The sequence below is a fragment of the Argentina anserina genome, chromosome 6 (genome assembly GCF_933775445.1).
Source record: "Argentina anserina chromosome 6, drPotAnse1.1, whole genome shotgun sequence".
NCBI lineage: Eukaryota > Viridiplantae > Streptophyta > Magnoliopsida > Rosales > Rosaceae > Argentina > Argentina anserina.
In genome coordinates, this window is record NC_065877.1 from 10,603,154 (window position 1) to 10,617,562 (window position 14,409).

Sequence of the window (14,409 nt, forward strand, 5' to 3'; positions counted from 1 at the left end):
CAACAAAAAAAACGCCCACATTGTTGATTATGCAAAAATTGGAACGGGGGGGCTGGCGCCTAGATGGCCGCCCAACCTGTTTTTTTTTAACCATTTATGAAACTCGTCTCAAGTCTCAAAATCTTAGGTCCAACCTTGATGCCATAACACATATACTATCACCTATCGAAAATCACGCAAGTGTGGCACAAGCAACAATCCAGATACACCTAAGAAACATGAACCTAAGCATGTATCACACTTGTGAGTTAAAAGCATAATAGCTAACTCCTTTCTTTTCGGGTTGGAGTTAGGACACAATCAAGGCATCAAGCCAAACACCCCAAACTTCGACCCAGGCCCAAAGACCCAGATCCAAGCCTAAGGCCTATGAACGGATGCCCTAGTTTGCGTCCTTCCTTCCATCGCCACCACTATTATGTCTGGCAGCCTTCCTGTCCAACAAGCCATAAGCATAAATGTGGCATTACTAGATCAGTCGATGCTCCCTAGGTTGTGGGAGAGGCACGCCACAAGCTCTACTGCCGCTACGACACAACAGAAAACCTTCCTCGCACAACTGCTTGCAACCCATAAAGCCTCCGCCCTTGTATTGACGTTCAAGCACCATATCCCATAAAGCCTTCGAGATGAAACCTAAAAATCGTGCCGCCAAGAAACAACTCAGCCACACCTACTCAACCGCCTCTCGACAATGAGGGATTCTACCAGATCCATTGAAGAGGAACAAGTCCTCTTCCCGTCCCTCTATGCTCGCAACCTCCAAACCCTAGAAAAAGGAGACAGAGCGACACCCTTAGTTGAGCCACACCGATTTTTATTATTTAGTTTGCTAGCCTTCTAGTCGTACATTTACATGGATTTAAGTTCCCCTTCTTATCTCTTGTAAGTTTTAATTTTCTCCTTTTATTTTAATATACTACTTTTTGACTCATATATTATTACTTTAGTTTATCATTCTTTCTGAAATGAATATTTTTGACATATTCATTTTTCTGTGAAGTTGTTAACAAGAAATGAGTGCTTATCGTTATAGTAGTAGGGATAAAGCTCGGCTCCGGCGGCTATGCCATTAAAAACAATTAGTTCTTTGAACCTATGCCGTTAAAAACAACTAGTTATAGGGAAATTCATATAAGCTATTGCGAATCATGTCTACATCTGCAGCGTGGATGAAGGCATGAAGCATCTGCCTACTGGCGATTTATATTAAAACGCACTTATCACCATTTGGTATTTGGTAGGAAGAGTAGGACATCCATAATTTAATATTCAGATCACTGCTGCTAGAGTACTAGGCATTCGTAGAAGCCACATTGCCATGTGAGCAGAGAAGCAACACAGATCGGAACGAACACCGAATCTGAATATATTTGGTATAATTGGATCAAGAATAATAAAAGAATATTCTAATTGTGGCCTGAGTCACCTGCCTGTCTTCTTCATTGTTCTACAATATTGCGGTGGATCCACGCATCATGTTTGGTTTCTTTCTTTATTTCATCTCGAATCCAACTTTGACTATAAACAACATTTCGGGCTAACTCTATGCCACCTTCCTCCTCAACAAGCTAGTTTGAAAAGGAAGTGAATGTGAGATGAAGAGAGGTAGGTGGAAGGTTCAAGTTCAAATTGTTGCCAGAAACGCTCATCCTTCTACGAACCCCGTTTCCGATTGGGCGTACCCAAACGCAGTACATTGGCGACCCAAATCGCTATCTTCAGCGTATCCCTCTTGTTTAGCAAAGGTCGGTCTCTTTCTATGTTAATTACCATCAGATGATGAGGCAATGTCATTGGCCTAATTGTTAATTATGCTTATCCAATGATAAAACGCTTAGGTAGCTTTAAATCAGTTATCCACGTCTATATTTTTATTTTTTATCTTGATAATTCAGTCATAGTTAACTTCTTTTAATAATTATATTCGTGAAAATGCCTCTTAATTAACTTTATTAACATTAACAAATCTTATAAAAACATAATTAAATATTTAATATCAGTTATGTAATGTAAACTTACTTCATGAATCTAACCCTAACGTCTTGCGTACCTTGACACCTAACGTACCACGTTCCCGTATCGCGTATCCGTACCGTAACGTTCCGCGTTTCAGGTAACACTACTTCAACACAGAGCTCGACATCCAAACCTCTTACACTGTTACAAACACCATGTTCAATATGAAGTTAGAGCTATCGCTTGTGGCAGGGCGGAGATATATGCATCAACCTGTAGCTCGTCACTTTATTTCAAGCATTTTATTTGAACTCTTTGTTTTCGTATTGAGAAACATATGACTAGATAAAAACAATTGTTAGAGCAATTTATGAGTTGTAAACTTCATCGAACAGTCGAGAGAAGAATGATCTTGTTCTTCTAGCCACTAAATAAGTATCATTGTCTTTGCTGTGATTGTTGCTCATCCATTCCTTGATTACGGTTACATTGACTTTTCCCTAATGCTTTGTGGGACGCATTCATCTAGATCTCTCGATTGATGAAATCAATTAGGTGTGTCGTGTTTAGAAGTGCAGTTGGAAGCGGATACGCTTGTTTGAGCTGTACAACTTGGACTGATTAACTACTGACTCTCAATTTTTGTGGAAGCTGTTATATAAAAGTTATTTGTACAAACAAACTGATTAACAACTAATACAAATTACACATCCTATTATAATTAGTAATGTTCATCATATGAAAAATTAACTCACGAATTTATAAGTACAGTATTGAAAATACAAAGTCAAGTAATCTTTGTTAATTTATAGCTTTTCCCGAGCCTTATAGGGTGGCAAGGGGCGACCTAATGAGGAATGCTCCCATGCCATACTTTCCATGTTTTTTATTTCCGATAATTTTTCGTTTTTAATACTAAGGAAATCGGCGTGACAATAAATTAGAAAATTATGTGGGGCGTGATCTAAGATGGAGCTAGTTTGGAGGTGGTGTACGTTGAATATAAATATAAATGTTGAAAGTTTGGTTGAATGATGCATATATAAGATTATTGAGTTGACTTATAAGTAATTTGAAAATTAAATTGGTAACAAAGAACTAACATAAAACATGTTATAATACGTCAAAGCGATCGAGCTCATTTCCACACGACATTTTTAATTTGAGTAAAAACCTAAAAGGACACCTGAATTATTGTACCGTTACCAAATATGATACATCCGTTAAATACATGTCACGATTAGAATGATAAAATGGTATATATACAAAACTCTTCATTTCCTCTCTCCCTAAATTTTGTTTCCTCTAAATTCTCACAAATTTACCAATTGATAAATCATACATATAATACTTGTAAATTTATTTATTTATGAAAATTTTAAATTTAAGATGAAAATCAACTTTTGTAACACAAAACTATCAAAACATAAGACAAGCTTGTTTAGCTTTATTGCAATAATAACAAAACTGATTTTAAAATTATTGTTTTGCCCATTACTATTTGGTCGAAAAAGTTAAAATATATGTCACATCATCGATTTAACGAAAAAATTAACATATGTACCATATTTAGTAATAGTGTAATAGTTCAAGTACAATTTCTGGTAACAAAAATTTGTAGATACCAAAAAATACTTTTCACGATAGTTCAGGTTCCATTATGAGTTTTTACTCTTTTAATTCTCGAAGACCAAAAGAAATTGGAAGAAATGTATGTTACTTTTGTTCAACCAAAGTGATGACAACATACATAATTGACATCTAAATCTAATTTGTATAAGCTTTGATTTTGATTCTGTAACTTTGAATTTTAATAAGAATCAAATCACAATGATTTTCATTGCTCAAGCTAAAACTAATACCTAACATACATTTTGACTGCCTTGAAAATCGTATTTAGTATGTATACTATAACTTACCCTACTTAAGAAGAATTTCGAAGACGTAGGAAATATCTACTTCCACACAGAAAGCAAGATTTAGAATTTTGATGGAGTAAAAGTGTTGGTGATTCATGTTCGATATAACTCAAAATTTCGGATATGAAGACAACTCCAATAGCGAAAGCAATATCAGGTAAGATTTTGGTACCTCTAATGATCAATAATAAGGGAAGGACGTTGGTGATGCGCAACATGAAGAAGAGGGTGTTACGTAATACATTTTTTTGGTATTATTTCACCATAGAAGATTTAAAGGTTACTAGATACATGGAAGATTCTTTCTTTCGTGACACTACATGATCGGCGATATCTAGAGCTCCAAAATCCCATACACGAAACTTGTCTCTAACAGTTCTTGTCAAGCAAGCAAATTTTGTCAATTTTTTCATTATCATCTTTTGCAAATTTGTGGAAAGATTATGGAGCTAAATTGCAAACATTTTCTTAACATTCTTTTAAAAAACTGCCAACTTTTCTAACAAGAATATATATATATATATATATATATAGTCATTATCCAGAGTGAAGCTTCACTCTGAAATTACAGAGTGAAGTTTCAATTTTGGCACACTTTTCGATCAAATATTTTCACCATAAGTGATTCAATATTTAGGTATGTTATTCAAGATCATCTCTACAAAGTTTCATCCAATTTGACAATGGTTTGAGCTTTTAAAATTGAGATTTACACGAACGGTCCACGTTAAACAGTTTTAATTCATTCATTGATTTAATCTAATTTGAATACCTTAACGATGTCCGAATTAGATGAAATTTTGTAAAGATGATCTTGAATAGCATACCTAAATATTGAATCACTTATGGTGAAAAAATTTGACCGAAAAGTGTGCCAAAATTGGAACTTCACTCTGTAATTTCATAGTGAAGCTTCACTCTGGATAGAGACTGTATATATATATATATATATATATATATATATATATATATATAAGGCATTGAGTGTATATTTCAAAGTAAATTGTTGGGTGTTTGTAAGAGCAAAACAAACGAAGTTCATCGGAAATGCCATTCATGCATGTCGAATAACCAGCATAGAAGTCCAAAGTACCAACACTACACAAGCTGTAGACACAGTGCCATTCACTTTAGCCCCTATATTATTTCCTAAGTTTACACTATTGACAAGGGTTTGTATCTCATATAGGTCGGTGATAATAATAGCTAATTGGGGAAGAAAACAGTTGGAACCATTTGGTGTGCGACAAAACTAATGGCAAACCTAGAGACTTCAGGCTATTTGTCTTGAAACCCAGAAACCTAAAGAGAAGAAGCTAAATTTTGGTCATAAAAGTATCAAACCAAACCGAGATTAGGAGTCACTTTCAGACCCCCACAGGATTTTGGTGGTGCTTCTTACGGTCTTACCTTTGTTTTCTTTGCCATCCATGAACTTCTCGAGTCTTGACCGCTCCGCCTACCTAATCACGGGACGGCCGCTTGTTTTCAGAAAACTTTAGGGCCTCCTCAACCACCATCCCTTATGGCACATTTACTTACTCGGAATGGAATTAATATGGAATAGGAATCGGAAGGAATGAGAGACGGAATGGAATAATATGGAGGAATAGGAAAGAAACTAGTTACGATTGTTGTTGTTTACTTGTAATAAGGAATCGGAATTAAAGTTAAGTTAATTACCAAAATACCCTTTTACAAATAGGAAAAAACTCTCTTTAGTGTTTCCTTTACAACACTTGATCAAAATATGTATTTAAGTAGGTCATTTTGTACCTATGGCTAATTAAGTAGATGTTTATTAAGGTCATTTTGTACCTATGGCTAACCAAACACAACTAATATAAGTAGATGGGTAAGGATATTTTTGGAAGAAATATTCATTCCCTCTCATTCCCTCCCATTCGCACCTCTCCCTTGGTATTACAATTCCATGACATTTCCGGAATCGGAATGAATTTTGGAGGTGGGTCCCACCACGGATTCCATTTCTCTTGGCAAGTAAACGCCGGAATGGAATTGATTCCAGCGGAATACAACTCCATTCCAAGTAAGTAAACATGCCATTAATGGTTTAGTCCCTTTCTACTAAAATATTCTATATTTAATTCAGAAAATATAGACGAATTTTGAAATTTAAAATTTGATTGAAATATCTAATATGACAAGTATTAGACTAATTTTCAAAGTGCATTATTTCGATGTACAACTTTGAATATACAACAAGTATTTTAAATAAAATTTGATATCTCGAGCTAAAAAATATTATGTTACACTAATAATTTAAATCGTGACTATAATGAAATCTCATATTTAATTGTTACTAGTTCAGGCATGGACAAGATCATGATTTCTTACCCATGAATCTAATGGATGACATAGTTTTACTTTTGCAATAAGAAACTTAAAATATCTTCTTAAGAGATATTTTCAAAAATGATCGGGATTACATTCTTTGCAAAAAAAAAAAAAAAAAAAAGGCTTCAATTTGAGAGGTGGGGTCGTGGGTGGAGGCCAAATATAAAAGGAAAATATCATAAAAAGAAAGAAATTACGTGGGGAAGTGAAAAGAAAAGAAGAAGAAAAAAGTACGTGGCAAAGAAGCCAAACGAAAATGGTTGTGCATTTTTCCTACTTAAAGAGGCCTCACCCACCCTTCACTTTCTCCATCTTCTACTCTTCCGTCTCCCTCGATTTCTCAGACAAACTCTCTCTCTCTCTCTCTCTCTCTCTCTCTCTCCGACCTTAGTTCCAACCACCATGACTGCTTACAGAGGCAAATACGCTGGTAATTTCTACCTTCTGCTTGTTCTTCGCATCCTCATTAGTTTCGTAGATTCAACTTTTCTGTTTAGCCTAGTTTGTGTTATGTGTTTCGATGTACTGCCTAGATGTGTGTGTTCAAAACTTCAAGTATTCAAGATTTGGTTTATCTGATAGTCTTTGTTGCACAGTATTGTATAGTCAGTTAGTTATGTTAGCGATCTATTGTGGTTTTGTTCGATTCAGTTTTGAAGTAACGCAATCTGTTTATGTTAATGTTGAGTTTTAGATCTGTTTTTCTATGCATGATTTGCCTGCGTTGGTGTTCAGCTTTTCATTGTTGGATCAACTATGTGGTAGCATAAGACGGTTAGTACTTGCTAGTAGGTAATAGCTTGGTTTGTATGACTTGTAGAACTATGCGGTCCGATCTTATTGGATTTATGATTCTCCACGTCCTGGAGAGACTTTGATGTCTGCTTTATATCCGTGGCGATCCTGTTGTTATAGTCTTGTGGCCATCTCACTTACTATTAGGTGTTCTGAACTGGTGACTTTGTGATTTAAGTTTTTGATAGCTTGGAAATTTCTTTTTAGGTTGCTCTTTTGTTTATTTACTGTAGATCTGTGTTTCAAGATCTGCTTACATGATGTGCTGGAATCTGTTGACTGACTTTTGGATGATTTGCAGATGAGCTCATTAAAAATGCTGCCTATATTGGCACCCCTGGAAAGGGTATTCTAGCTGCCGATGAGTCCACTGGTACCATTGGAAAGCGTTTTGACAGCATCAAAGTCGAGAATGTTGAGGAGAACAGGCGTGCTCTTCGTGAGCTCCTCTTCACCGCCCCCAATGTCCTCCAGTACCTTAGTGGAGTGATCCTCTTTGAGGAAACTCTCTACCAGAAGACAGCTGACGGTATATTACACCATATTCTCTCTTGTCAGCCTTGTGACTGGTTTTTTATTTACTTTGACCAATTAATTGCTACTCTGTGACAGTAAGTTATGTCTTATTGGAAATCTAATTATTTGTTCTAAATTTATCTATAATCTGGTTAGTATGAGCATTGCCCCATGGATCTTAATAGTATTTAACTATTTATGCTTGTTGTATTGTGCAGGCAAGCCTTTTGTTGATGTCTTGAACGAGAGTGGTGTCCTTCCTGGTATCAAGGTTGACAAGGGTGTTGTTGAGCTTAAAGGTACCGATGGTGAGACCACAACCCAGGGTTTGGATGGCCTTGGTGCCCGCTGTGCTAAGTACTATGAAGCTGGTGCCCGGTTCGCCAAGTGGCGTGCTGTGCTCAAGATCGGTCCCAATGAGCCATCTCAGCTTTCAATCAACGAGAATGCTAATGGCTTGGCTCGTTATGCTATTATCTGCCAGGAGAATGGTTTGGTACCCATTGTTGAGCCTGAGATCCTTGTTGACGGACCCCACTCCATTGACAAGTGTGCTGATGTGACTGAGCGCGTCCTTGCCGCATGTTACAAGGCTCTCAATGACCACCACGTTCTTCTTGAAGGAACTCTATTGAAGCCCAACATGGTCACTCCCGGATCTGAAGCCAAGAAGGCTTCACCAGAAGTGATTGCTGAGTACACAGTCCGTGCCTTGCAGCGCACTACCCCTGCAGCTGTCCCTGCTGTGGTGTTCTTGTCTGGTGGACAGAGTGAGGAGGAGGCTACCCTCAACCTTAACGCCATGAACAAGCTCAAGGGAAAGAAGCCATGGACTCTTTCCTTCTCCTTCGGCCGTGCTCTTCAGGCCAGCACTCTCAAGGCTTGGTCAGGAAAGAAAGAGAATGTCAAGGCTGCCCAGGAGGCTCTTCTTACAAGGGCCAAGGCCAACTCAGAGGCAACCTTGGGAACCTACAAGGGTGATGCCAAGCTCGGTGAGGGTGCTGCTGAGAGCCTTCACGTCAAGGACTACAAGTATTGAGGAAGTTTAGACTTCTTTCTTGTGTTTTGTTTTTGGAAAACTATCTTCTGAGTTGTGTATCACATTGGCTTTTTCAGGCATTTAGTTTTAGGGATTTTCAAAGTTCTGTTTTTCAATCATAATCTTGGCCTGTAGGGATTTTGTAGAATAAAAGGCTTGAAAAGCATTGACATGTTGAGTTTGAATTGTTTCTATGCCTGTTCAAAAGAACGGATCATGATTTATTTTGCTTGAATGAAGATAAGCATCTTATGGTCAGAATAACCATTGTTTGCTATTTCAAAGTTATTACTCTGTTTTAGGTTCTTACCCTTGGCATCCCATTTATGACCCTTGGCGTCCCATTTATGGTTGGCTCCCAGAGTGTGACAAACTTGTTCCGTGCATTGTTCGCTTCATCTTGAAATGATGATATTGGTTTCCCTCCTCTGGTTGGAGCTCGCTTGTGGAGGGGTGGTGCAGTCTTCGTTTTTTCAGATTTGAGGGCTGGTTCCAAGAGATCGCCGGATGGAGGCGACGTTAGTCTTGATCTTGGGTGAGTGATGATCCGGGAGTCGACAAGGTACCGACGATAGGTGGAAGACAATACCTGGTTCTCCAGGCGGCGACACCGTGATCTAAAGTGTGGTTCACTGGCTCACTGCTATGGCGGAGGGGCGAGTTCGTCCTTCGGAACTCGGCCAACGTAAGTGATGGTCGGCGGAGGTTTCGCTACCGGTCCTTACGGCGGGTTTGGATGAAGTGTGTTTGGGTTTGAGCAACGGGCCATCAACCTATTGAGCTTTCATTAAAGCCCAATTTGTTTGGATCATTCCTCTCTCAACATATTTCTTACGAGCCTTGCACGACTTTGCCACCCATGGCTCTAGTTTTAGAAGCATCCAATGTAGAAGCATCCCATGGCTTTGATGATTCTAGGGTCACAAGAGTTTCATTTTGCTTTGTTAGCATCTGCTTTCTAGTTATGGACTTTTGTTTTAGACTTTATTTTTCAGACTTTGGTTTGTCTTTAAGCGATATGTGCGCTAGGAAATATCATCCTTCTTGTTTTTTTCTTTCAATTTCACTAACATTGTGAGTACGCAAATTGATGTCCTGGACTCGATGTGTTAGTGTCAAAAGTATTTAGATTAGACTCGAGGGAGTTACTATAGTTTAGTGTTCAGACTTTAGTTTGTTTAATAAGCGTTTTTTGCACATTTATTTATTTTCATAAGTTAGCTTGTATGAGAAGTGTCATATCACCTCTTATATTTGATTTTTGTGGTCCTACGTGGCTTATTGCCAAATTGAAGTTAATTCATTCTCCTAGAAAAAAATGATATTGGTTTCCCTTCTTACTCTTTCATTAGAACCATGGTAACAAAATGACTACATTAGTCTGCTTCCTAATTCCTATGGTTGAATAAAGCATACCAATAATGGTGTGAGTCGATCTTGTCCCTAGTCACATTAATACGCTAGGCAGGCTTCACATTATTGTGTCTGTCTGTCTGATCTATGCAGAATGTTCATATTTGGCCGAATAATGGTGAGTCGATCTTTGTCCCCAGACCCGTCATATTAAATCAAGCACTCGTCTTGTTTTAACATTCTCTGTTAATTTGGTCAAGTTTGTGATCTGGTTTGGATTTTTTTTTAGTCTGATCAATCGTGCATTTCAATAGAACATGAAATGGTTACATGGATTTTAGTTTGGAGCAAGCTAAGCAAGATTCGTACAAATGCATGGAGCAACATGAGACGAAGGTGGACTTGTTTCAGTGGCATGGAGCATTTGAGTTGTAAGCTTGGATGAATTGTCCCCTTGCGTGTTTGAACTGGCCTTGTAATCCAAGTCTATAAATCACCCTCGGATTTGAAGACGACCGATCGAATTACTCTAAACTAAGAAGACTCTGACTCCAATTATCCAAAGAGAAACACATTTGCTTGCTCCATGCCAAAAAGCCATTGGTGGAGTCTACTTGACTACTAGTCCCGTGGTTCATGCGTTAGCATTCAGAAAACAGCAAAAAGCTTTGGTAATCAAAGTCCAGTCTATGGTATATGGTGATTACCTTTCTGATCAAATGCTTTAATTTTGGTAATGTAAAATTGTAAATTAAAGATGATTAGAGACTACCCTCGTTAAAAAGTAGAATGGGGTGATAGAATAACAAGTTACCAACTTTTCTTTGCCATCGCATACTGTCACCAGTTACACTGAAGTGACTGAACATGCAGTGCCACACCCTTGTTCTTACTTCTTATCGATCTTACCATGAACCTGAGGTTAAAAAAAAAAACATCGGGGAGATTTAAATTTGAACCTTAGCCATGAGGCAATTGTAAACGAACTGCAAATGCATCAATGTAGAATATGTTCTTGCCCATACAATATATTGGGCCTGATCATACCTTTAAAAATCATTTGTTTTAAAGTGTCAGACTTTGTTTACCCACCAGTGTAAACATTTTTCACTTGATCTCCCTTCATGAAACTACAGTATAGAATAACTGCAAAATCACCATAATATCTTCAGTAATTAGTTTTTTTTTCCACCAGTATAACTTTGCACATTCATTTACACTGCACTTTGTAACTCTCATAGCATTTGGCATACGAAGTGTCAGCTATCATACTGTTAGGATAGAACTTGATCTTAACTTAGTCCTTACTTTCTAACCTGTAAACTTTCTCGGTCCTCATTACTCTAGTAAGTCTAGTTACACGAAACTTATTGGGTGCACGGACCCTATATCTACACGGCTTATCTTAACCGTTCGTTTCAACACGTGGAGCACATTTCACATCGTTTGATATCATTCTCCAATTGGGAAAGTGTCGCGAGTGAGATTGAATAGGAAATACAATCATCTCAGTGGTTTTCTCCATCTTGATTGATCTATACACAATATCACAATATCAACCAAACTTTGAATCAACCACATCCTCAAATTCTTTTTCTTTGAGCCTAATCGCCTCTGCCGAGAGCCCAAGATCGAGTTCCATTGCTTCATCGGAGGACTCGCCTTCGCTCCCTTTGGCGAGATCACGGATTATCATACAAATATCCTAATAATCCTCTGCCCCAAAATCATCTTTGTTCTGCACCCAACCCTCGCCGCCCTTGAAACTAAATCATCATCAACCATCATCACCACCGCCGCCACCCGTCACCGCAACTCAGGGGCAAGTGAAGCCCCAATTCAGCCACCCCGTCGCGGATCTTCTCCCTCATCCTCGTCGTCAACATGGAACACGACCCATGTGGCATCTCTGAAATTTTCGTCTCTCATTGGGCTCCTCTTCTGCGATCAAGCTGCTATTTGAGAGGATATTGATTCATCTTTCTTGGTTTCAATTGATGAACTTGGGGTTGAAAGACAGAATCATTGCAAATCAAGCACATCAACCATTGAAGCTCTAATTAGCGGGTACCAAACATGCTAAAAGAGTAAAATAAATCAAATAGAAAAACAGATCGACGAGGAAGTGGGGGACTTGAGTGGTACATAGATGTGGTGGAGCCGTGGAGGTGCTGTGTTTTAGAGTTACAAATCAAATGGAAAAACTCAAAATAGTGCTAATAGCGCATGGTTGCACGCATACCCCGTGTACAAACATGGCCAGTGTATCGAATAAGCTCTCCTAGTTACAAACAATTATGTATAGCAGTTTTTCAATCACTAATAGCTAAACCAATGACTTCTAATCCAAAATCTAAAGAGTGTAGGCTGTGTAGCTAATTACTTTTGATTTTATGTAGGTGTGTAATGGCTTAATGGGGTTAAGGGATTTAGTGCAAAGAAGGGTGGTAGTGATATATATTAAAAACCTCTGATACAAAATTTCAAAGTTAAAATTCTTTTTTATGACACTAAAACTTAGTATAATAGGATCATAAGGTAAATAAATATAATTTCCCAAGCAGGGGCGACCTGTGAAGTTGAGTAAAACAGTTGCATCTCTTTTTTTCTTTTTTCTTTTTAAATGGGGTGCTTGATCAGCTCAGTAAATGGTCACATCGATCACAAGAAAAGGCAGGTTTAGAAAGGCCTCGCTGGCTGGCTTGAACTTAAGAGTTCCATAACTGTCCATGTGTATATATATGCAGCTTCCTCTCCTCCTTCAATTGCTGGACGAGAGATGAGATGATCGAGAGACGACGACCCTTGGGACCAGTACGTAAAGCTAAGCTAAGCTCAGCGAAGCAAAGCAAAGCTTGCATGCATGGGCTGTTGAAGCTTTGAAGATTCATAACAATGGTAAAAGAGAGAGAAAAAAATGGTGGTACTGGCAAAACAGTAGTGACAATGACTGAAATGTCCCCCCATTGTTTGGTTCCCTCTGGTGGGAAGCTTCTTTACGCTTTCCTATGCACACTGCCAGGAGTACTAGTCCTCCCTGTCGATATATACACAGATAAATCTCATGTATTAGAGTGTAAGCAGTACCAGCAGTCCAGTACTACTAGTATTATGATGAACATGAACCCAGCTCTGACGTTTAAGAGAGACTTAAGCTTCGATATGATTGTCATTTACCGCAAAAAGAAGAAGATAATCATCTCTATGATTTGTCCCAACAGCAAAAGCCTTAAGAAAAGTCTCGATCTATCCATTTCTCTTCTCTCCTTGCTTACCATGATCAATGACATGCATTTCTCGAACCGGTACAACTGGTTTTCATTTGACAGCGAAAGATCGATGCAGAGCTTCCTTGTATGGGTGAGAAAGCTCGAACCTTCAGGCCTTACATTCTTAGTTTACACTTTACAGTGATGTTGGTAAATTATAAGGTGAGCTCAGGCTATTAACATTCTAAGTAGATGTTAATAGCCAGGAAACTAGCACTAGATACGGCTTTCGAATTCTATTGGAGCAGGAAGATATCCTGACATATTTATCATGAAACTAAAGATGTTTAGTCGATTAGTTTAGAAAGTTCGAAACAAATAAAGCTTCCAATAGCCTTCCAGAACAATCGCTGTTTAAAGCTGAATGAGAAAAGAAACTATCACAAATTATAGCATGCATGACAAACCCATCAAATAAATTACGTACATGTACGTCGGTGTTCTATTCCAGGGTGTCGTTAACTGGTTATTCTTGGTGTGTATGCTTGATTATAGTTTCTCTTATACTATGTGCTAACAGTTTCCTTTCATGAACACAGCAACAATTGAAAAAAAACATGTATACTCGTTATAATCATATCATAAATACATTAATACATACATCATACATATACTACAGTACGTGAGTGTGACTCCTTCACTGGCTTGAAGATAATGACATGCATGTTGTTGATGCGTAGTGAAACCTGGTACTGGCATTTATTTTGCTAAACTGCTCATGGTTGCTTCCCTCCTTGTCAGTTTCATAGCTACCAGAACCATGCGTCCATGCAATGCCAAGAATTGTTAGGCAGTTTCCAATGGAGTCAAGCCTCAAAGGGAACCTGCCTTTTAAATTTCTCTGATACTTTATTTTCTCTTCAAATTTGTTCTGTTGCATTAAGTAAATACGTGAAGGCTTCAGCTGATTTTTTTAGCTTGTAGAACGTACTGTTGCTTCTTGCTATCTTGCTTTACTCCTTAGCAAGGTTTCTCAAGCTTTTGGCAACATATATGTATTGCCATAGACATAGATTACATGCATTACTAGCAATTCAGGCATTTCGATCCGACTCTCGGATAGGCGAATCTCAACTACATAACTTAGAAGCAAAATGCACATATGTTAATTTGATAACTGAAACTCACTTCTTCGATATCTTTAAGGAGAGACAAGGTGCATGCATGGGCACTAATAATGTGCAAGTCATGTATATTGTTA

At 38.1% G+C, this 14,409-nt stretch overlaps 1 protein-coding gene across 1 annotated transcript; it reads left to right on the forward strand.

The window, feature by feature from the left end:
- The first annotated feature begins 6,518 nt into the window (after positions 1-6,518).
- LOC126797751 (fructose-bisphosphate aldolase 1, cytoplasmic) lies at positions 6,519-8,771 on the forward strand. The gene is made up of 3 exons (XM_050524464.1): positions 6,519-6,666; positions 7,333-7,560; positions 7,766-8,771. Exons 1-3 carry the CDS (start codon positions 6,639-6,641, stop codon positions 8,584-8,586), a joined length of 1,077 nt encoding a protein of 358 aa, XP_050380421.1. The 5' UTR covers positions 6,519-6,638; the 3' UTR covers positions 8,587-8,771.
- The last annotated feature ends 5,638 nt before the right edge of the window (positions 8,772-14,409 follow it).

What these genes read in the sequence shown, in the direction of transcription:
- LOC126797751 (XM_050524464.1), top strand. Translation starts at nt 6,639, where the DNA reads ATGACTGCTTACAGAGGCAAATACGCTG. An exon ending in TTACAGAGGCAAATACGCTG is followed by an intron (nt 6,667 to 7,332) that starts GTAATTTCTACC and finishes GATGATTTGCAG; the next exon opens with ATGAGCTCATTAAAAATGCT. An exon ending in CTACCAGAAGACAGCTGACG is followed by an intron (nt 7,561 to 7,765) that starts GTATATTACACC and finishes TGTATTGTGCAG; the next exon opens with GCAAGCCTTTTGTTGATGTC.